Genomic DNA, 23,933 nt, shown 5'->3' on the forward strand with positions numbered 1-23,933 from the left:
CTTCCTGGCTAGCTTGTAACTCTCAAGCGCCCTAACTGAGCCTTCACGTCTCATCCTAACATAAGCCGCCCTCTTCCTCTTGACAAGCGCTTCAACTTCTTGAGTAAACCACGGCTCCCTCGCTCGACAACTTCCTCCCTGCCTGACAGGTACATACTTATCAAGGACACTCATTAGCTGCTCCTTGAATAAGCTCCACATTTCGTTTGTGCCCATCCCCTGCAGTTTCCTTCCCCATCCTACACATCCTAAATCTTGCCTAATCGCGTCATAATTTCCTTTCCCCCAGCTATAATTCTTGCCCTGCGGTATATACCTGTCCCTGCCCATCGCTAAGGTAAACCTAACCGAATTGTGATCATTATCGCCAAAGTGCTCACCTACATCTAAATCGAACACCTGGCCGGGTTCATTACCCAGTACCAAATCCAATGTGGCATCGCCCCTGGTTGGCCTGTCCACATACTGTGTCAGAAAAACCTCCTGCACACACTGGACAAAAACAGACCCATCTAAAGTACTCGAACTATAGTATTTCCAGTCAATATTTGGAAAGTTAAAGTCCCCCATAACCACTACCCTGTTACTCTCGCTCCTGTCGAGAATCATCTTCGCTATCCTTTCCTCTACATCTCTGGAACTATTCGGAGGTCTATAGAAAACTCCCAACAGGGTGACCTCTCCTCTCCTGTTTCTAACCTCGGCCCATACTACCTCAGTAGACGAGTCCTCAAACGTCCTTTCTGCCGCTGTAATACTTTCCTTGATTAACAATGCCACGGAAAGTATTACAGCGGCAGAAAGGACGTTTGAGGACTCGTCTACTGAGGTAGTATGGGCCGAGGTTAGAAACAGGAGAGGAGAGGTCACCCTGTTGGGAGTTTAATTATAACGTAGCTACCTAAAATATTTATTTTTAAAACTTTTTTTTATGTTTTTCTAATTTCCAGTTATTAACACTTGCACCCTAACCTGAAAAGTCACAGACCTGAAGCGCTAACTATGTTTCTCTCTACAAAGATGCTGTGGGATTTGCTGAATATTCCAGCATTTTCTGTTTCTATTTCAGATTTCCAGCATCTGCAACATTTTGCTTTTATTTTAGTGTACTAACCTAGCTATTTACAGACACTCTCTAATAGCAGTTACTCACCAGCCAATTACCTTACAGCTTTCCTGTGATGCCACTGTTTGATTCTTTTTTCAAACTCAGTCAGCTCGTGCCGACTCCTGCAGCACCTCTCGCAGGTCTGGCTCCTCTCCACTCCCTGAAGACAGGTGAAGGCCCTGAGCCTCACACTGTATTTATCTGCTCCCGATGTTTAGGTGCTCCCTAGCAGGTCCAGGTCCTCGATGCATGGACTTCCAAAAGACATTTGCTAAAGTGCCATACAATAGGGGTTGTCAATAAAGTTAGAGCCCATGGAATAAAAAAGACAGTAGCAACATGAATACAAAATTGGCTGAGTGACAGGAGACAGAGAGTTGTGGTTAATGGATGTTTATGGGACTGGAGGAAGGAATTATAGTCCAGTTCCCCAGGGATCGCATTTAGGACCCTTGCTTTTCCTGATATATATTAATAACCTCGACCTTGGTGTACAGGGCACAATTTCAAAACTTGCAGATGATACAAAGCTTGGAAGTATTGTTAACTGTGAGGAACTTCAAAAGGACACAGACAGGTTGGTGGAATGGGCGGACAAGTGACTGATGAAATTTAACGCAGAGAAGTGCGAAGTGATTCATTTTGGCTGAAAGAATGTGGAGAGACAATGTAAAAAAAAGGGCTAAATTCTAAAGGGGGGTGCAGGAGCAGAGGGACCTGATTGTATATGTGCATAAATCATTGAAGATGGAAGGACAGGTTGAGAGCGCGGTTAACAAAGCAGACAGTATTCGGGCCTTTATTAATAGAGACATAGAATACAAAAGCAGGGAAGTTATGTTAAACTTGTATAAAACACTGGTTCGGCCTCAATTGGTGTATTGTGTTCAGTTCTAGGCACCACACTTTAGGAAAGGTGTGAAGGTGTTAGAGAGGGTGCAGAAAAGATTCACGAGAATTGTTACAGGGATGTAGATAGATTGGAGAATTTGGGGCTGTTTTCCTTGGAGAAGAGAGGGTGGAGAGGAGATTTGATAGAGGTATTTAAAATCATGAGGGGTCTGGACAGAGTAGATAGGGAGAAACTGCCCCCATTGGTGGAAGAATTGAAACCAGAATACACAGATCTAAGGTTATTAGCAAAAGGAGCAATGGTGACATGAGGAAAAATGTATTCACACAGTGAGTGGTTAGGATCTGGAATGCACTGCCTGAGAGTGTTGTGGAGGCAGATTCAATTGATGCTTTCAAGAGGGAATTGGATAATTATCTGAAAAGGAAGAATGTGCAGGGATATGGGGAGAAGGCAAGGGAGTGGCACTAGGTGAATTGCTCCTTCAGAGAGACAGTATGGACACGATGGGTTGAATGGCCTCCTTCTGTGCTGTAACCATTCTATGATTCTATGAAAGGTGCTATATAAATACAAGTTGTCGTTGATGGTACACAGGGTAAAGCACAGGTGTTATGATCTGTGGTTGCACTGAGTAACCTATATGTCCAAGCAGCAAACAATCTATCCTTCCTTCTCCTTCCAATATCTGTGTGATATCTGATTGACTCAGAATGAAAGTGTCATCCATGATGAAGGATGTATGATGTGTATTGATAAGCTACAGTTTATGGAGTGGGTGGTACGTACCATTTGAACACTGAGGAAACTACAGTTTTGCTATTAGAACCCAGATGGACACCCTGTAATTTGGCAGCTCATCAATGTTGAGAAACTCCGACTGTCGCTGCTGCTGCTGCTCCACAAAGTTTCTGCTCAAGAACATGCAGCCGAGTGTTTGTCAAAATGGATTCTCAGTTGCCTGCTTTACTCAGCAATGGATTAGCTAGCGACAAGTTCTGTAATGCCTCCCGAGTGTCTGCATGGATCCTATGGCATTAAAGCTGAGGGAAGCAGTGACCTTACCTGCCACTGTTTATGTAGTGTACATGTCTGACTGTGCCAGAACCCCTGTTAGGCATTCACCTTCCATCATTAAAATTAGGGGCCATAAATATAAGATAGTTGCTAATAAATTCAATAGGGAATTCAGGAGAAGCTTCTTTTACTCAGAGAGCATTAATAATGTGGAGCTTGCTCCCACAGGGAGTAGTTGAGGTGATGGAAGGTGTCATTGACAATGCTATCAAGTGGCACTTGCTCAGCAATAACCTGCTCAGTGACACTCAGTTTGGGTTCTGCCAGGGTCACTCAGCTCGTGACCTCATTACAGCCTTGGTCCAAACATTGACAAAAGAGCTGACTTCCAGAGGTGAGGTGACATCAAGACAACATTTGACTGAATATGGCATCAAGAAACCCGAGCAAAACTGGAGCGAATGGGAATCAGGAGGAAAACTCTCTGCTGGTTGGAGTGATACGTAGTCCAAAGGAAGATGGTTGTGGTTGTTGGAGGTCAATCATCTCAGTCCCAGGACATCATTGCAGGAGTTCCTCAGGGTAGTGTCCTAGGCCCAATCATCTTCAGCTGCTTCATCAATGAACTTCCCTCCATCATAAGGTCAGAAGTGTGGATGTTCGCTGATGATTGCACAATGTTCAGCACCATTCATGACTCCACAGATACTGAAGCAGCCCGTGTCCAGTTGCAGCAGGACCTGGACAACATCCAGCCTTGGACTGATAAATGGCAAGTAACATTTGCACCACACAAGTGCCAGGCAATGACTATCCAACAAGAGAGAATCTAACCATCTCCCTTTGACCTTCAATGGTATTACCATCGCTGAATCCCCCACTATCAATATTCTGGGTGTTACCATTGACCAGACACTGAACCGGACCATCTACATAAATACTGTGGCATAAGAGCAAGTCAGAGGCTGGGAATTCTGCGGCGAGTAACTCATCTCCTGTCTCAATGCCTGTCCACCATCTATAAAGTACAAGTCAGGAGTGTGATGTAATACTCTCCTCTTGCCTGGATGGGTGCAGCTCCAACACGGTCAAGAAGCTCGACACCATCCAGGACAAAGCAGTCCGCTTGATTGGCATCCCATCCACTATTTTCAACATTCACTTCTTCACCACTAACGCGCAGTGGCAGCAGTGTGTACCATATATAAGATGCAAAGCAGCAACTCACCAAGGCTCTTTTGCTAGCACCTTCCAAACCCACAACCTCTATCACCGAGAAGGACAAAGTCAGCACATGCATGGGAGCACCACCACTTGCAAGTTCCCCTCCAAGCCCACACCATCCTGATTTGGAACTATATCGCCGTTCCTTCACTGTCGCTGGGTCAAAATCCTGGAACTCCCTTCCTCACAGCACTGTGAGTGTACCTACACCCCATGGACTGCAGTGGTTCAAGAAAGCAGCTCACCACCACCTTCTGAAGGGCAATTAGGGATGGGCAATAAATGCTGCCCATATCCCATGAACAAACAAATAAATTAAAATATAGATACATTTAAGGGGAAGCTGGATAAGTACATGTAGCAGAAGGAAAAGCTGATAAGGTTAGATGAAATAAAGTGGGAGAATGCTAGTGTAGAGCATAAATATCAACGTAGCCACATTAGGCTTGAAGGGCCTGTTCCTGTGCTGTGACTACTATGTAATCATGCTAAATTGATGATAGGTCCAGTCCTTGATATTATCGATTCTCTAGATAATGTGTTTCCCATGATTTTCAGGCTGCCAAGCTTCCCTCTCCTTTAGCTGGTATTAAACAAAGATATAGATTAAAAAGGCCACTGAAACCACTCTTTGACCTGCCAAAAAAGTTCCTCGTTCAATTCACTTCTCCTCCTTTTACACGATTAACATCCATTCTAAATGGAAGTTCAGTGCGCATTTTTCTGTTGTATCCTCCACTGAGAGAAATTGACCTTTAACAAAATTTCTCTTTAATAATCCTGTAACAAGGTTTTATTTCCTTTATTCTTCATACATACATTTTCAGCTATGAGAAATTGAGACGAATAGTAACAATGGAAGTAAACTTGCTTATTACTTTAGCTCACATTTTATTTACATCTACTTTTTTGCTAAAATTAATCCACAAAGTAAAATATTCATGACAATAAAGGTAACATTTTTTAAAATCTGAACCTTCAACAGATTCAAAACAAAATAATTCCAGGCTTCCTTCATTTTTAATCTGCTTCACCTTTACCATAAACTCAGATTTCACAGTCAGCAGCAAAGTGACGCCACAGGCCGCTGATCTCGAAGAAAGCTGCCCAAAAAGATCAAGTGAGCTCTGTGGCCTGGATTTCCCAATGTTAGCTTGAATCTGGTGCCAAGCCTAGGGGATCTCCAGGTGTCCAACAACAGTGATATTATCAAGCAGGGTAAGCAGCCAATCACATTGAAGTCTTCTCACAGACAGCAAACCAGAAAGTGAAAACCACTGATTATCATTCACTTTTAATTAACTTTTATAGAGAGTGAAATAAATGATTGGGACATACACATGGGATTAAGGTAGAAACTGAAATACCTTAAACCAGTAAAAAAAACAATATTTTAAAATTATGTGGAGTTTATCATTATGGAGAAATTTGACATTCCACAAATTTAAAATTAGTTTTTATCAGGGCCAGTCTGTGTGTTTCGCAGTCATTATGAAGTTACTACACTGTTAAAAGCCCAGTTACACTTCATTCAACAAGGTGTAACTTTTTCAAGGGTTTTTACAGTGAAACCAGCAGTAGAGTTTAACTTCTCAACGGTTCCATTGATTGCGGCCTGGGGATGCCTCAACGGCCACCCTCTGGAGAAATGTAGAATTACTGACAGCAACTTCTGGATCTCCATGTTTAACTATGCATATGTAAACTCCTGACATTGCTACCAGTTTCAGAAATGACAATGAATGCTGACAGTTTCACCATCATTACTACCACAAAATCCAGATCATTAAGAAACATCTCAAGTTTACAGTGGTTGCAATCTTTAAAAGAATTAAAATGATTGGATTTACATATTTCAGTCCAATGCCATAACAACACTACTAAAAGTTCACATGTTAAAAGCACATTAAGTAGAAAACTGACCTATGTTCTAAATGGTACTGACTTTCCACACATGTTGGGTCAAGGTGTTTTACTTACATAGAAGTCTGTAATTGCAGTAATTACTCAGTGACTTTTTGATGTGCATTAACTCTGAAAGGTGAGAGTAGTGTTAATGATAATATAAAACTGTTAGTGTCTGCAATGTGTCATTGGGCCAATGTGAAAGCTGACTAAAACCAATACCAGATAAAGTAGGAGTTAAAGATTGGCTCCAAATCGGTACAGCTTACTCTATTACTTTGAAAATGAAAGGAAGTCAGTATTGGGCTTACCTGCCATATCAATCGCGAAGGGTCTGCCTGCTCTCCAGCCCGAGTACCAGCCGACCACATGGCCGTGTTCCACCAGAGGGCGCTCATAGAGACGTCCACCCGCAAATCCAACAGGCCACACAGCTACCTTTTGGGTTGAACGCATCTGCAAAAAGTGCCAAAACACACAATGTATTGATTTGCAGTCATATGATCACCTTCAAGCACAAAAAACGCCATTACAATATCCAGTAACCCTTGCTGGGAGACAGCATGTGTGATGCACCCCAGGATCAGTGGCCTGCTGACAAACATATGGTCCAGATTCACATGTGAAGAAAAAAATCAAAAGATAGAGTGAGTTTGTCTGACGTTGTATTCCAGGGCAGTCACTGCCTTGAGGATGTAATACCAAATGTGAAAATTTCACGAGTGTGGTGTTTTATAAGCATTGCCAGGGAAAGAGGCCAATCCAAGGTAGTGTCTCTAATTTTTTTTAAATCTCTATTTTAATGTTAAACATTCTGAGAATCTGAAAGTCAGGGCACATTCAAAATGCATGTGACATTGGCAGTATGGGAGGTTGTCAGGTATGTGATAACTGATCATTTGGTGCTTTGACTATTTGGAACAGTGAGAAAGGCAGTTTGCCAGGCTGACTGTACTCAACATATAATAAGAAGGTGTCATGTTTGTAAGATTGACTGTCTCTGCATTCGGGATCAGACTCATGGGTTTTGACAGAGGATATGATTATTCCTAGTTAAGGATTCAGTACTTTAAACCAATTAAACTTCCACTAATTATTGCCATTCTGCAAGGCTATAATCAATGTATTTAAATACTTAAATGTTCACTACTTTTATTAGATTTCAGGTGCTCCCCCTCCTCTTAATACTAACTTTGAGACTGGCACTTGGAACAGCTCTGAAGTGTTCAAGATACTACATTCGTCACTTTAAGCCTAAATCAAAGATTGCCAACAGCAGTTATTTGGTTTATCGTAACAGACTCATCACTGAACTGAAATGACTTAGGACACATGGATATGGTGTGTTACAATCAATGTGTCCTATTCAAATGAAAATAAAACACTATGAAAGTCTTTTGCAATTCAATAGGCAAAACATCAGTCAGAAGAGTTGTTGTACTGAGGGAGTGCTGCATTGTCTGAGATGCTATCTCTCAGATGAAACATTCAAGCAAGACCCAGCTGCCTGCTCAGATGGATGCAAAAGATCCCATGACATTATTTGAAAAGCAGCATGGAGTTTTCCTGGTGTCCTGGTCAACATTCTTCATTCTTCCCAAAAACGATGCCAGAAACAAAAGACTTGTAAATGTGCTGGACACAATCCCAGCAGTTATGTTGGGATTATCCCTGTAGTGCCAACCCGTCTAGAATTTGTTGTAGGGCAGATCATGAAGCCACATCACTTTGGGTGTACATCTGCCTATGCTACTGGATACTCTCGGGCCTGCCAACTACCTGAGAGAGGGCAGTAACCCTCCCCCCACCCACCCCAGAGACCCCATTCTGTTCCTCCTTTGGCCTCCATTGCAAAGGCCATTTCCTTAGCCTGGACCTGACCACTGGGGCCCATTTACACCAACCTGGCAGCAGTACACCTCATCTCACTCAGCATACTCTTCTCCAGTCTGAGCTGGGTAAGCAGGAACTCCCTGTGTAGGGAAGCCCACATAGACTCCGCCATCTGCCTGACATGACTGGCTTTGAAAGGAGGGAGGGAGACTGATGCTCAGCCTCTTTTAAAAAGCAGAGTAGGATTTCCCAATTGAGACTGTGACTTGGCGTATCCAGGTCCTGAACATTTCTGAACCATTCTGCTGTACCTCAAAGGGATTATCCAAAGAAATTATCTGGTCATTCATTCATTCACTGTTTATGGGACATTGATGCAGATACATTTTGTTGCCATATTTGCCTACATAACAATAATGGCTGCTCTTCAACGGTAATCCATTGGTTGTAAAGCACTTTGCAATGCTGTGAAGATGGCTCAAGGCAATTTCTCCCTTTGCTTGACTGTTACATTTCATAAATTAAATATAAAATATTAGCCAAGAAGTTGTAGTTGCCAATAATTGTCAATTGTTGCAAATAAGAGTTCAATATCTGGTATTAATCCAAGGAGCAATTAACATTCCTTTGCAAATATCATCCATCGTATTTTCTAAGCTCCTATTCACCAATTTAATGTATAATTGGTGCGGTTCACAAAATGACTGGGCAAAACATCGGGGGGTCCTGCAACTTCAGAACCAGTGATCCCTGTAAAAACTGCTCCCACCAAAAATGCCTCTTGGAGAATAAGCCCTGTAGCAATAGCATTTAACCTCCGAAATAAGGTCTGAGAAAAGACTCAATTCAAATACAACCGTTCTGTGTGATTTGTTCAAATCGGTGTTTGATTAGCTCTTTATAAATTAGGCAGACTTGTTTCAATTCTGCTTGGTCCTGGTAACTGTTTCCAAGTTATTTCTTAGCTTTCCGGTACATTGATGACTGTATCGGTGCCGTTTCCCGCTCCCAGTCCGAACTGGAAAATTTTATCAACTTTGCTTCCAATTTTCAACCTTCTCTCAACTTCACATGATCTATCTCTGACACTGCCCTTCCCTTCCTCGACTTCTCTGTCTCCATCTCTGGGGATAGGCTGTCTACTAATATTCATTATAAGCCCACTGACTCCCACAGCTACCTTGGCTGCACTTCTTCACACCCTGCCTCCTGAAAGGACTCCATTCCATTCTCCCAGTTTCTCTGTTTCCAAGGCATCTGCTCTCATGATGCAACCTTCCACAACGTGCTTCCTTTTTCCTCAACCAAGGATTCCCCCCCACTGCGGGAGACAAGGCCCTCAACCGTGTCCAGTCCATTTCCTGCACCTCTATCCTCACCCCTTCCCTTCCCTCCCAGAACCGCGACAGGGTTCCCTTTGTCCTCACTTTCCACCCCATCAGCCTCCACATCCAAACGATCATCCTCCACCATTTCTGCCACCTCCAGCATGACCACTACCACTACCAAATGCACCAGATATTGTGTGCAGTTTTGGTCTCCTTCGTGGAGGGAGTGCAAAGAAGATTTGCTCGGATGATTCCTCGGATGGCAGGATTGATGTATGAGGAGAGATTGGGTCGACTGGGCCTATATTCACTAGAGTTTCGAAGAATGAGAGGGGATCTCATAGAAACCTTTAAAATTCTAACAGGACTAGACAGGCTAGATGCAGGGAGGATGTTCCTGATGGCTGGTGAGTCCAAAACCAGGGGTCACAGTCTCAGGATACGGGGTATGCCATTTAGAACTGAGATGAGGAGAAATTTCTTCATTCAGAGGGTGGTGAACCTGTGGAATTCTCTACTGCAGAAGGCAGTGGAGGCCAAGTCATTAAATATATTCAAGCAGGAGATAGATATTTCTTAATGCCAAAGGGATCAAGGGATATGGGGAGAAAGGGGGAACAGGGTACTGAATTAGAAAATCAGCCATGATCTTTATTGAATGGCAGAGCAGGCCCAAAGGGCTGAATGGCCTACCCCTGCTCCTATTTTTCTACGTTTCTATGTTTCTATCTTCCTCTCCCATCCCCTGTCAGCATTCCAAAGGGATCGTTCCTGTTATGACACCCTGGTCCACTCCTCCATTACTCCCAACATCTCGTCCCATTCCCATGGCACCTTCCCATGCAATCGCAGGAGGTGTAATACCTTCCCTTTAACCTCCTCTCTCCTCACCATTCAAGCCCCAAACACTCCTTTCAGGTGAAGCAGCGATTTACTTGTACTTCTTTCAATGTAGTATACTGTATTCGCTGCTCACAATGCGGTCTCCTCTACACTGGGGAGACCAAACGCAGATTGGGTGACTGCTTTGCGGAACACCTTCGCTCAGTCCAAAAACATGACCCCGAACTTCCAATTGCTTGCCATTTCAACACAACTTCCTGCTCTCATGCCCACATCTCTGTCCTGGCCTTGTTGCAGTGTTCCAGTGAACATCAATACAAGCACTTGGAATAGAACCTCATTTACTGATTAGGCACACTACAGCCTGCCAGACTGAACATTGAGTTCAATAATTACAGAGCATGACTGCCCCCCCTTTTTTCTTTTTCTTTTTTTCTTTTTATTTTATTTTAGTTTGTTTCATCATTAATTTTTTTTTTTACCATGTGCCTACCCACTGTTTTTTTCATGTTTGTGCTTTGGGCCAGGGCGGTTCATTTTCCTGTCAATTAACAAGCGCTGAATGAATGCTTTCTCTTTCAGTGCACCATTAACACACCCTTTGCCTTTGCTCCATTACCTTCTGGTCAGTTATTCTCTGTGACTCTCTGTCCTATTAACCCCTTCTCTTTTGTTATCTTTTGCCCCACCCCCACTTTATTTGCTTAAAATCTATTCCATTTCTCACCTTTGCCAGTTCTGATGAGAGGTCACTGACCTGAAACGTTAACTTTGCTTCTCTCTTTTGCGGCACAGTGGCGCAGTGGTTAGCACCGCAGCCTCACAGCTCCAGGGACCCGGGTTCGATTCTGGGTACTGCCTGTGCGGAGTTGCAAGTTCTCCCTGTGTCTGCGTGGGTTTTCGCCGGGTGCTCCGGTTTCCTCCCACATCCAAAGACTTGCAGGTGATAGGTAAATTGGCCGTTGTAAATTGCCCCTAGTGTAGGGAGGTGATAGGGAATATGGGATTACTGTAGGGTTAGTATAAATGGGTGGTTCTTGGTCGGCACAGACTTGGTGGGCCGAAGGGCCTGTTTCAGTGCTGTATCTCTAAATAAAAAATAAAATAAGATGCTGCCAGACCTGCTGAGTATTTCCAGCATTTTTTGATTTTATTTCAGGTTTCCAGCACCTGCAGTATTTTGCTTTTATTTCTTAGCATGTCTGTCTCAGATCAGTGAGTTAGTCTTAGATGACGAGGAAAGGAAAAAGAGGCATTCAAGAAAACATACAACATGACAGCTCAACATCGAAGTTGCAAACTCCTTCTTATTTTCTATTATAACATAAAGCTCACTGAACTTCACAACTCTAAAAGTATGTGATGTTACTGCCACTACTCACTTGTTTTGTTACCACTTCATAAATGTGTCTGCTAGTTGAAGCCTAATTCTAAACTATCGTTATATTATTCTGCCACCTTGTAAACACAAGGAGGATCCAAAGAAAGCACGGCAGAGAACCACTGGCTGAAATAATCTGAATAAGATTCTTCCTTCAATGCTACAAATTCCACCAAGGCAGGTGAAAACACTCTTGGGGATGTAGGGAGCTACTGGTTGCCCACAAGAGTATTCAGGGACCCAGAATATCTGGAGTTAAAAAGGCCAAAATAGCTCAACAGCTTAAAAACCTGACCATTCTCTCTTTACACTTCCCCACATGGAGCTAAATTATCCGAACCTCCACCATAAATGCATTCTTTTCATTTGTTGGAGGTGTTTTACGACTCACATCATGGACTCTTTAGCTTTTATCATCTCAAAATACAATTCTGAGATTTGCACTGTACTGTCACCTCTCCCATGGCACTTTATACATTTCAATGCAGAATGTTTGGCGGCTGTGTGACTGTTTTGCATTAATTCACATTAATTTTCTGTTTTCTGTCTATTAACTAGATAACATATGATTGCTTTCATGCATACAAACAAAGCTTTTACACCATTTTTTTAAAGTGAGGTCCTTTTTTACACTCCCAGTGCAGATCAAAATAAATTAGGCACTGTGATGTGTGTTGCACTGCAGTTTGTTTAGAATGAAATTAAAATTCCAGGCTCTGTTCCAAATATAGGCGAGGGAAAGCATTTGGATGCAGTAGCAGATGTCTGATGACAGGTTGGTAGCTACGAGTGCTGTTTTATTTCACAGACAGATTCTGCATACTTGCCAAGTGTGATTCATCGTGGTTGAAAAAGTGTTTCTTATTATGATGTGAGTCACTTGGGAAAATAATCATTGCTCCATGTGCTTGCACTCTGCATCAATCTTGCTGAGTATAAGTCTCTCTCCGAAAAGTTCCCATGGGTTAATAGCTCTTCCTGTATTTATTTGAAAGCAGTTAATTACATTGTGTAAAATGGACTGAGAAGTAGAAATGGATATCGAGTAGAGGAGTAGGACCTCCCCGATTTTAGTTTCTCCATTATTAGTGACCATGCCTTCAGCTGCGAATTTAAAGTAATAACCAATCAGCAATCTAGATAGCAAACAACCCACTCAACCGGAAAGTTGGAGTACAAGTTCCATGTTGAGTATCAGCCAGGCAAGCTCAACCCCGCGGATGACCTTTCATGATATCCGCTGCCGACAGTCGCTCCTACTAGTCATGAGGAAAAGGTTGCTGAACAACATCTTAACCACGTAAGCATAAATGTGAGCCAAAGTCACTAAAACTAGCTGACATTAAAGCAGCAACAAAATAAGATGGGGCTTTGCAATAATGTATGAAGAAGGTTATAGGCACTGACATGTTGCACCACAGACATTTGACAAAATTATTAACAGCCACGGACATGGGGGCAATTATATAAAGTGAATAGCCAATCTATATATAAAGTGTAGAGCCAATCTAATCCCATCAGAACACAGTCTGATTTAAATCACATGGGATATCTTACACTTTCATCTCTACATATATGGAAGCAAATTTAAGATAATAACCAATCATAAACCACTAGTGAGCTTGTTCAACAATCCACATAGCAAACTAGCAACTCGAATAGAATGTTGGATACTCAAGGTACAAAGAGTATGAGTTCCAGGTTGAGTACCGACCAGGAAAGCTCAACCCAATGGACTTTTTTTCACGACATCTCTCCCCATAAATAAAGTAGCTAAGGTTACAAACATCAATGGAGATCAGCACAACTGTATTAACTAACTAGCATGTAAATCAATATGTAATGCCAATGCAAATTACTTTTGTTGACAGAATAGAACTAGCTACACCAGGTCACAGGGTGGTAGGTGGACCTTATCGGATGACCTCTGTGGATTCACACTCTGTCAAGAGTGCAAATTCATCCAAAAACCATGAAACTCTAGGAGAGGATTGTTATTGTGGTTATTGTGGTGAGACAGTAAAAAAATCAACAATAGGAAGACGAACCATTTCTCACATTGGTATTGTCACAAGACAATTTAACCTGTGATGGTCAATGGTTGTGTAACTTCTCCACCTGCTTGTAATAATCTATCTGAAGACAGGTCAGCCAACAAAAGGAGAGTGATCAGAAGAATTTTATAGGATAAAACAGATAGTACTTCAGAAGAGTCATGTAAAACAGAAAAGCAGAGCGGGACAGGAAGGGAAAGAGAGATTAACAATATGAAGCCAAGACTAGTTTATTCATCTTGACAGGCTGTTAAACTGGGTCCTGGATTCTAAAATACAGAAATAACAGAATGTTTTATGGACAAAATGTCATTTGTTCACCAAAGCAAGTGACAAAATTAATAAACACAATTACAAATGAACAGCACCCTCCAGTTCCTCCAAAAAAGTGATTCTCTTAAATTCACTTATGGCTATATCTCAGTCTCTCACTGTTGATTCCGATTCAGCTATGACAAGATAATTATTGACAAAAAGAATTTCTGCACAAAAGAGCCACCATGACTCCAAGCACGGCAGCTTATTTAAATAGCTGGGGTGGCACCGGCCTCCCCGATCACGTGGAGGGGACGGGCTGTCCATCCCCGGCAATGGCATCAGCTGCCTGTGCACAGGTGCTGATGCCATTTATAAAGGGTGATCAGCCCTACCGGGAAATTTAAATATTTAAAGGGAATGGAATTAAAATAAATATATTGATCCTTTTTGCCCCTCTCCCACACCCCCAATAACAATTAAAATAATTATTAGCCCTTTCTCCCCAAAAATACCTTTAACATCTGACCTTCCCCCCCCCCAAAAAAAACTGCACAAACTTTCAACTACAACCCTTCCCACTATCCCCTACACCCATGGCACTAGTTTGACCCTGTTCCCCCCACCCCCTGCGCTGATATACTTACCTCCCCGCCACTCGACCACAAGTGTTCTGCCTCATTTCCCCAGATGGGGATTGGAAGACGTGGCAGTGCCGGCTGCCGGGCTGAAGATCGTGACAAGACATCAGCAAGCGATGTGAGATTAATTAATTCACATTTTAATTTATTCAAATTGTGGTCCTGTTGTTGAGCGGTGGGGGAGCCGCCTGAGGCCTCGCCGTCACCGGTAATATTGGGCTGGGCCCTGCCAGTGCGAGGTCTGTGGCAGGCCTCATCCTGGGCCATCTTCAGGTCCCTCCCCAGCACGAATCCCGATGTCGAAGGCTCCTTTAAATCCGTCCACTATGTCACGAAATGAACGATTTACCTTTAAGTTTTTTGTTTACACTTTTGGAAACAAACCACGGAAACATGTTGGGCTGGAATTTATCGGCGCCCCCAATGTCGTGGGTTGTGGCAGTGGGGTCCAGAAAATATCTCCGGGACAGACTTGCCACAGGCCTTGACGCTGGGAAGGCCCGGCGTCATATCGCCAGCGGCGACGAGGCCTCATGTCAGCCCCCCCACTGCTTGGCGACGCAACCAATATTACCATAGTGCAAAAAATACTTACCTACTCCCACCGTCCATTCCCGTGCCATATTGGTGGCAGCAACCAGTACTCCCGCACTGTCGGAGCTTCATTCAGAGATTCAATGTGGGACACTGGTGGGGAGGGGGGAGCAAGTAAGTATTTCAGAGCGGGGGTTGCGGGGGTGTGGTGGCAGGGAGGGGGGAAAACTGTTCTGATTGGTGGAAGGGATGGTGGGAGGGGGTTGAAGGTAAATTTAATGAACCTTGTGGGGGGAGGGGGGAACAGCCAGGTACACAAGGTAAATGGATATTGGGGGATGGTGGGAGAGGGGATGGAAACATTTCTTTAATTGTTCAAATAAAATGTGAAATGTCAATTTCTTTAAATATTGAAATTAAATGTAAGGGCTGGGAGCCCTTTAAAAATGGCGTTGGCACCAGTGCAGTGGTGTTGGATGCCGTTGCCGGAGATGGATCACCCGCCCCCTCCACATGATCGGGGTGGGGGGAGTGGCGGGGGGGGGGTGCAGTCCGTCCCGGTAAATTAAATGAGCCGCTGCGTTTAATATCGTAACGGCTCCGCAGAGTAAAGTCCGTGCACGCTTGTAAAATGCAGCCCCCTCTGTCTCTCATTTACCAAGAAGGAAAGGGGTGTCACATGGTCGTGTTTTGAAATTGCAATTGCATTGTGCTTTGTGTACTCGAGAGGGTGCTGTAGAACACACATGCAAGCAAAGGGAAAGTGAAATTAAAACAAAGAATAAAGAAGAAGCCTTTGTGTTCAACGGCTTGCTGCTTCAGTCTCAATCTCTGTCTCTCATATCATACTAAACTCAGCTAAACCTCACGCCAGTCCCCAGGACATCACAAATATGTGCTTTTTTTTGGTAAAGCTGATCTTTTAACTCTGAAATTGTTCAGCTTACAATGTGCAACAAAGCAGCAAGCCCAGCGGAGCTGATACTGATAACATATGAACAATGACAGACAGGAAAAGGCCCTCTGGTCCACACAACCCTGTACATCTCAATATATAGTCTCTGCACCCCACCCTGAAACCATGTGATCTCCTGAGAGAGGCCAAATAAAACAGATAAAAACCCAGGCCAATTTGGGGGAAAAAGTCTGGCTCATTCCTCTCTGACCCCCTCCCCATGGTGATCGAGAAGCTAGACCAGATATAAACTAGTGATCCCAGTAAACTCTCCTGCTCTCAAATAGCAGGGACTTGAAAGGTTGGCTAATCTGAAGCTATTAGTTCCAGTCATCAAGCCAGCACCTTGTCTATCCAGTGATATCAATAAGCCCAGAAGAGGAGAATTTTCACAGATGGGCTATACGGAGAAGTCACAAGCTGATGACTACTACTGAGAAAATACCACATAAAGCAATAGAGGCACTTCAAAGACAAAGATTAGGGCAGATAACATTCTTGTGTATAAAAGTAATAGTTTCAGACTCCACCACCAACAACAAGTTGTATTTATATAGCGCCTTTTACTACAAACGTAGTAAAATATCCCTAGGTGCATCACAGGAGCGTAATCAGACAAAAAATTGACAAAGATCGACCCAAAAAAAGAGTCTTTAGGACAGATGGCTGAGAGTTTGGTCAAAGAGGGTGGTTTTAAGGATGATGCACCTTAAATGAAGAGGGTGAGGTGGAGAGACAGAGATGGTTTGGGGAGAGAATTCCAGAACTTGGGACCTGGACAGCTGCAGGCACAGCTGCTAGTGGAGGGGTAAAGGAAGTTGGGGATGCTCAAAAGGCCACAATTAGGAGAGCACAGATATCTCGGAGGCTTGTGGGGCTGGAGGAGATTACAGAGATAGAGAGAGGTGAGGCTGTTGAGGGAATGGAAAACAAGGATGAGAATTTGAAAATGGAGGTGCGGCTCGAGCAGGAACCAATGTAGGTCAGTGAGCACAGGGGTGACGGCTAAACGAGATGTGGTGTGAGTTAGGATATGGGCAGCAGAGTTTTGGATGAGCCCAAGTATGGAGGGTGGAAGATGGGAGGCCGACCAGGAGGTAACAAGAGATGAGGATTTCAGCAGCAGCTGGGCTAAGGCAGGGGCTGAGACAGATGATGGTATGGAGTTGCAAGTAGGTAGTCTTGCTGATGGAGAGTAGGATACTGAGGAAGCAAACAGTCTGGCTCAGCTTCAGACGGTGGCTGGGGAGGGGGATGTAATTGGTGTCCAGGGATTGGAGGTTGTGGCGATGGAGCGGGGAGGGTGGGGGGGTGGGGGGGAGTGCTGGGGAGGAGCCAAACAAAATGGCTTCCAGATTCCCAATTTTAACTCAACTTCAAAAGATTCTATGTGAGAGATATACAAATTGCTGCTTCCTGTAGCACATGGTAAATTGAGAGCACATGGTAAATTCATGCACGGGGGTTCATGTCAAAGTCCCCGTCTGGGCAGTTAGTGGGCAGAGTGGATCACCCGCCTGTTTTATGCTTCATTGAAATCAAAGGAATCCAGGTTACTGCCCAGGCAGCTAAATTGATTATTCCTAGAGTGAAGCCCCCAGTGTACAGTGAGCAGATTTGTGAAGGTGTGCACAGATAGCACCAGACATTGTGTACAGATAGGAAAAGAGTGATGGTGTAAATAGAGCATTTGAACACCCAACCCGACTGCTTTACTTTATGATTTAAAGCAGTCAGAGAGGTAAAACAAAACTGGCACATGTTATGAAATCTTTGAGAAGGCATAATATCGGAAAAAATTATTTACATGGTTGATAACTGGAGGATGTAACTTTCAGACCATCACCAAATGAACAAAAGGTTAGTAAAAATATTTTTGTGCAAAGGTGGTTAGGACATGGAGGGCTGAATTTTCCTGCAGGCGATGGGAACCTGTCATCGGGATCATTTCCAGGTACCAAGCTCATGTGTTTCAATAGTGCGCCCATGACCTTAATTTCAAGGGAGGCAGCCAATCAGTAAGCACCTCCGCATTCACTGCCCAATTAGGGATGACGGGTGGCACACGGACACAGGAGGGCCAATCAGAAAGGCTGAAGGGAGGGCTGGCCAATAGCCCCACTCGGAAAGGTGAGCATTGCTCAGGCAGACAGAGAGTGAGAGGGAGCCACACTGAGCGGAAGATCCAAATACAATCATATAAATAGCAGCCAGAACAATCTCAGGATCAGTGTGCAGGGGAAACAGCTCCAAATGCCTGTGATGTGTTTCTTTATACATGAATCTGCAAGAGATAACAGCAGACCTTCTATCATGAAGCTGCCTCTGACGTATTGCTGGGCTCCTGACACAGTGGGGGGTCTGTGTGCCATTTGTAAAATTTCATTGCAGTGGCAGAATAGAGTCGAATTGCCCTTTTCCAGACCTTAACTGGCTATCTGCCATGGTCAGGTGTGTAGCCTGTTGCTGCTGGGAAAAGCGCACGGAGTCGGGAATGTGCCAGGGAGCCGGGGATAGGGTTTGTCCAGAATTTCCATAACCGCCCCCCCCCACCTGCCTCTAAAGCTGCCTCTGTGGGGCTGAGTACACTGTGGTGGAAGCAGAATCCTTGTTAGCTTTGAAAAGGGAAATGCATAAATATTTGCAACGGAACATTTTGAAAGCAGTACGTGAAAAAGGCAGGAGAACCGGACTAAGAGAGTCACTCTTTCCGAGAGCTGGCACAGGAGGGAATGGCCTCCTTCTGTGCTGTAAAATCCTGCAGGGTGATTTTCATGTGCGGGTGATAAATGGATGGGACAAGCATGACATCTGCCAAGGGGAGTGGGAAGAGAAGCTGGACAATATTCCAGACTGCCCCTCATTAACATGTGGTAGGCAAACTGTCAGTGTCAAATGTGCTCATTGTAGGCAGCTGCCTGATTTGGAGTCGAAAGGCCAAGCCTTGTCCAGGGCCTGTAGCAGTAGCTTCAAGGGGAGGTGCATTTATTTTGTGCTCGAGACGCATCACTGCAGAGCAACAGGCAACATGAGGTTGGATCTACCGCAAAAACTACAAGCATTGACAAATCTGTAAGAAAATTCCACCCTCCTTGCACTGAGTTTTATAACATGGACTTCCCACCCCCTCCACTCCCAATGTCCCTCCTCCCTCATTCATGTGTCCAGTGTTCCTCCCGCTACACTTCCCCAGTGTTCTCCCCCTCCACTTCCCAGTGTCCCTCCTCCCTCATTCACTTCCCCAGTGTCCCTCCCGCTACACTTCCCCAGGGTTCTCCCCCTCCACTTCCCAGTGTCCCTCCTCCATCACTTTCCCCATGTCCCTTCCCCTCATTTATGCCTCCAGTATCCCTCCTCCCTCAGTCACTTCCACAGTGTCCCTTCTCCCTCCACTCATTTCTACAGTGTCCCTGCCCCTCCACTTCCCAGTATCCCTCCTCCATCACTCACTTCCCCAGTGTGCCTCCCCCTCCACTTCCCAGTGTACCTCCTCCATCACGGCCCAGTGTCCCTCCTTCTTCAGTCACCTCCACAGTATCCCTTCTCCCTCCACTTCCCAGTATCCCTCTTCCACCACTCACTTCCCCAGTGTCCCTCCTCCTCCCACTCACTTCCCCAGTGGTCCTCCCCCTCCACTTCCCCAGTGGTCCTTCCCCTCCACTTCCCAGTGTCCCCCCACTCCCACTCACTTATCTAGTGACCCTGCCCCCCACTCAGTTCCTCAGCATCTCTCCGCCCCCACTCACTTCCCCAGTGGCCCTCCCCTCTGCACTTCCCAGTGTCCCTCCTCCCCCACTCACTTCCCCAGTGTCCCTCCTCCTTCACTCACTTCCCCAGTATCCCTCCTCCCTCATTCACTTCCCCAGTGTCCCTCCCTCTCTTGCCACATCCAGTTGTGAATGGTGGTGGACAATTAAACAACTGACAGGAGGAGGAGGAGGTGGCTCCACAAATAGCCCCATCCTCAATGATGGTGGAGCCCAGCACATCAGTGCAAAAGATAATGCTGAAGCATTTGCATCCATCTTCAGCCAGAAGTGCCAAGTTGATAATCCATCTCGGCCTCCTCCTGAAGTCACCAGCATCACAGATGCCAGTCTTCAGCCAATTCGATTAATTCCATGTGATATCAAGAAACGACTGAAGGCACTGGATACTGCAAAGGCCAAGGACCCTGACAATATTCCGGCAATAGTACTGAAGACCTGTGCTCCAGAACTTGCCGCGCCCCTAGCCAAGCTGTTCCAGTACAGCTCCAACACTGGCATCTACCCAGCAATGTTGAAAATTGCCCAGGTATGTCCTGTACACGAAAAGCAGGACAAGTCCAACCCAGCCAATTACTGCCCCATCAGTCTACTCTCAATCATCAGCAAAGTGATGGAAGGTGTTGTCGACAGTGCCATCAAGTGGCACTTATTCAGCAGTTCCTCACAATGTTCAGTTTGGGCTCCGACAGGGCCACTTAGCTCCAGACCTCAATACAGCCTTGGTCCAAACATGGACAAAAGAGCTGGATTTCAGATGTGAGATGACAGTAATTCCCTTGACATCAAGGCAGCATTTGACCAAGTATGGCATCAAGGAGTCTTAGCAAAACTGGAGTCAATGGGAATTAGGGGGAAAACTCTCTGCTGGTTGGAGACATGCCGAGCACAAAGGAAGATGGTTGTGGTTGTTGGAGGTCAATCATCTCAGCTCCAGGACACCACTGCAGGAGTTTGTCAGGGTAGTGTCCTCGGCCTAACCATCTTTAGCTGCTTCCCTCCACCATAAAGTCAGAAGTGGGGATGTTCACTGGTGATTGCACAGTGTTCAATAACATTCACAACTCCTCTGCTACTGAAGCAGTCTGTGCCCGCATGCAGCAAGACATGGACAACATTCAGGCTTAGGATGATAAGTGGCAAGTGACATTCATGCCACACAAGAGCAATGACCATCTCCAACATGAGTTAGTCTAACCATCTCCCCTTTATGTTCAATGGCATTACTATCGCTGAATTCCCCACTATCAACATCCTGGGGGTCACCATTGACCAGAAACTGAATTGGACCAACCATATAAATACTGAGGCTATAAGAGCAGGTCAGAGTCTAGGAATCCTGTGGTGAGTAACTCACCTCCTGGCTCCCCAAAGCCTATCCATCATCTACAAAGCACAAGTCAGGAGTGTGATGGAATACTCTCCACTTGCCTCCAATAACACTCGAGAAGCTCAACACCATCCAGGGCCAAGCAGCCGGCTTGATTGGCACCCCATCCAGTACCTTAAACATTCACTCCATCCACCAGCGACGCACAGTGGCAACAGTGTGTACCATCTACAAGATGCACTGCAGCAACTCACCAAGGCTCCTTCAACAGCACTTTCCAAACCCGCGACATCTACCACCTAGAAGGAGAAGGGCAGTAGATGCATGGGAACACCACCACCTGCAAGTTCCCTTCTAAGCCACACACCACTCTGACTTGGAACTATATTGCCATTCCTGCACTGTCGCTGGGTCAAAATTCTGGAATTCCCTACCTAACAGCACTATGGATGTACCTACCCTACATGGACTGCAATGGTTCAAGAAGGCAGCTCACCCCCACCTTCTCAAGGGCAGTTAGGGATGGGTAATAAATGCTGTCCTAGCCAGCGACACCCACATCCCATGAATGAATAAAAAAACAACCCAGCCTATCCTGGCTTAATGCACGGAGGGTCAGTAGCATTTATGATGATAATATATAACAAATCACGTCTAAAGATTTAATTACTGACATACAGTTCCCAGGGTCCATATTAGCATAATCTAATTTTAGTGAAATACTTAAGATGGTTTGGTAGATTGTAAAATCAATTATTCATCAATGAATAATTCAGCTCGATGGAAGACTCCTCTCTTGTGGTGGAAAATATTAAGTATAATATGGATTCTGATTGGTAAGGGATCCTTTTCATAAATTCTCAGTTATCAAAATAGAGATGCTGTTCATGGTGCTTGCTGTCAGTTTTGTCTACATGATACAGCAACTTCAGGCAAGGGACAGCTGTTCAGTTAAACTCAAGTATTCAGACATTGCTGTTTGTGATATGCCACTCCACCATTAGCTTTATGAAAACAGCATCTCACTGTCTGGCTCCGCATTGACATGTATTGAATGGCATGAAGTTGCTGTATTTGCTGGATAGATATGAACTAAAGCTGCCACAGAAAGTTTAATCTTGTCCATTCCAGTATAAGTATCCTTCGAATGATGTGTTAAGTGTTAATTACTGCCAATCAACCTCTCTGGCACTGAAAACTATTACAACTGTGGAGTCTCATTTCTTCAGGTTTTAATTGTTGTTGGATGCATTTTTTTATTTTTAGTTTCTGTCTCATTTCTCTCTCTCTCTTAATCCACTCTTTATTTCTTTTTGTCCCTGATCTAACATTGACTTCATCCACTCTAATTTACACTTCCTTCTCAGTCCTTGGGTTGTTTTTTTTCTCAATCCTTCAATCTGATTGGTTAAGGAGATAGCCTGCCTCCCTTGTTGCGCTATCAGCAGCTTACCACATGAAAAATTTAAACAAAAACAAGAAAATGTCTAATGGCAAGCACTGCTACAGCAAATTATGACCGAATATGTTTAGAGAATGGAAAGACTTGAAAAGAAATAAAGACTTGCATTTATATAGCACCTTTTATGATCTTAGGATTATCCAAAGTAACTCACAGCCAAAGGCATAGTCACTTGTTATGGTGTGGAAAGACAGCAGCCAGTTTGTACACAGCAAGCTCCCACAAGTTGCAATGTGATAATGACCAGATAATCTGTTTTAGTGACAACACTATGGTGGTGAATTCCCCTGTGTTTCTCTCACTCTCCTGTAATTTCAGGAGAATCCTTGGTTATATTATGTGAGACCTGAATGCAAAATGTGGACTCAAGCAGTTGATTTAGAGATACAGCACTGAAACAGGGCTTCATGAGCATCACCAACGTTTTTATTAAATAACTATCTTTTTAACACACTAACTTCTGATATTAGTAGATTAAAAATGGACTTTTGTATGAGGCAGCAAAATCCAACCCTGATAAACCTATGGAGACCCACAGCTCAGACCCCCTATCTGCCAATGGATTATGTCACTCAGTGAGGTATATTGTAGAATCACTTTGAGAGGTAGCCTGTGTCTCCAGGTCTCTCTTTTCAGAGAGTTGTGATAAATGTCGTGTTGACCCATCGTGGTCCTAAGAAGAGATTGGCTGCAGTTCCATTCTCTCAGATTTACCTGTATGTTTGTCCGAGCTGAATCTGTGCATTCTCTGTGCATTGCTGAATCACTAAAGGCCGTATACTTCACTGCAACAGCAAGACCCAACTTAAACAGCATCTTTCACATTTCTAACCTCAATCCAAAGAACATAGGAACCTGGAAACAGAAGTGGGCCATTCAACACCTGGAGCCTGTTCCATCATGCAATTACATCAAGGCTGATCTGTATCTGAACTCCATATGACCGACTTGGCTCCATAACCCTTAATAACCTTTCTGAACAAAAATCTATCAATCTCAGTTTGAAAATCTTCAGTTGACCCCCAACCCTAACAGCTTTTTGGGGGAGAGAGTTGCAGGTTTCCACTAGCCTCTGTGTGAAGAAGTGCTTCCTGACATCACCCCGAAATGACCGAGCTGTAACTTTAAGGTTATGCTCTCTTGTTCTGGACTCTCCCACCAGAGGAAATAGATTCCTGTGTCTACCCGATCAACTCCTTTAATCATCTTAAATACCTTAATTAGATCATACTTTAATCTTCTATATTCAAGGGAATACAAGCCTAGTCAATGCAATAGAATGCACAGTAATTTCACTTTGGAGCCTTTGTACCAATATTAAGTGCTGCTGTTTTAACACTAACCCACTTTTAATAGATCACAGAAAGCAAGCTCCCCAAAGTCGTTCAGTTTTGAGTTGCACTTCCCAAAGTGGAGCCGATCAGGAAAGTCTTGGGATTTATT

At 44.3% G+C, this 23,933-nt stretch overlaps 1 protein-coding gene across 1 annotated transcript in view; it reads right to left on the reverse strand.

The window, feature by feature from the left end:
- The window catches only part of LOC137352060 (galactosylgalactosylxylosylprotein 3-beta-glucuronosyltransferase 2-like), a 171,761-nt gene that overhangs the window by 53,564 nt on the left and 94,264 nt on the right, over window positions 1-23,933 (reverse strand). Inside the window, exon 2 of the mRNA XM_068017092.1 lies at window positions 6,419-6,563. Coding sequence (XP_067873193.1) covers window positions 6,419-6,563 — 145 coding nt within the window. The remainder of the gene's footprint in view (window positions 1-6,418; window positions 6,564-23,933) is intronic.

Source organism: Heterodontus francisci, chromosome 3 (assembly GCF_036365525.1).
Source record: "Heterodontus francisci isolate sHetFra1 chromosome 3, sHetFra1.hap1, whole genome shotgun sequence".
In the NCBI taxonomy this organism is placed as follows: Eukaryota; Metazoa; Chordata; class Chondrichthyes; order Heterodontiformes; family Heterodontidae; genus Heterodontus; species Heterodontus francisci.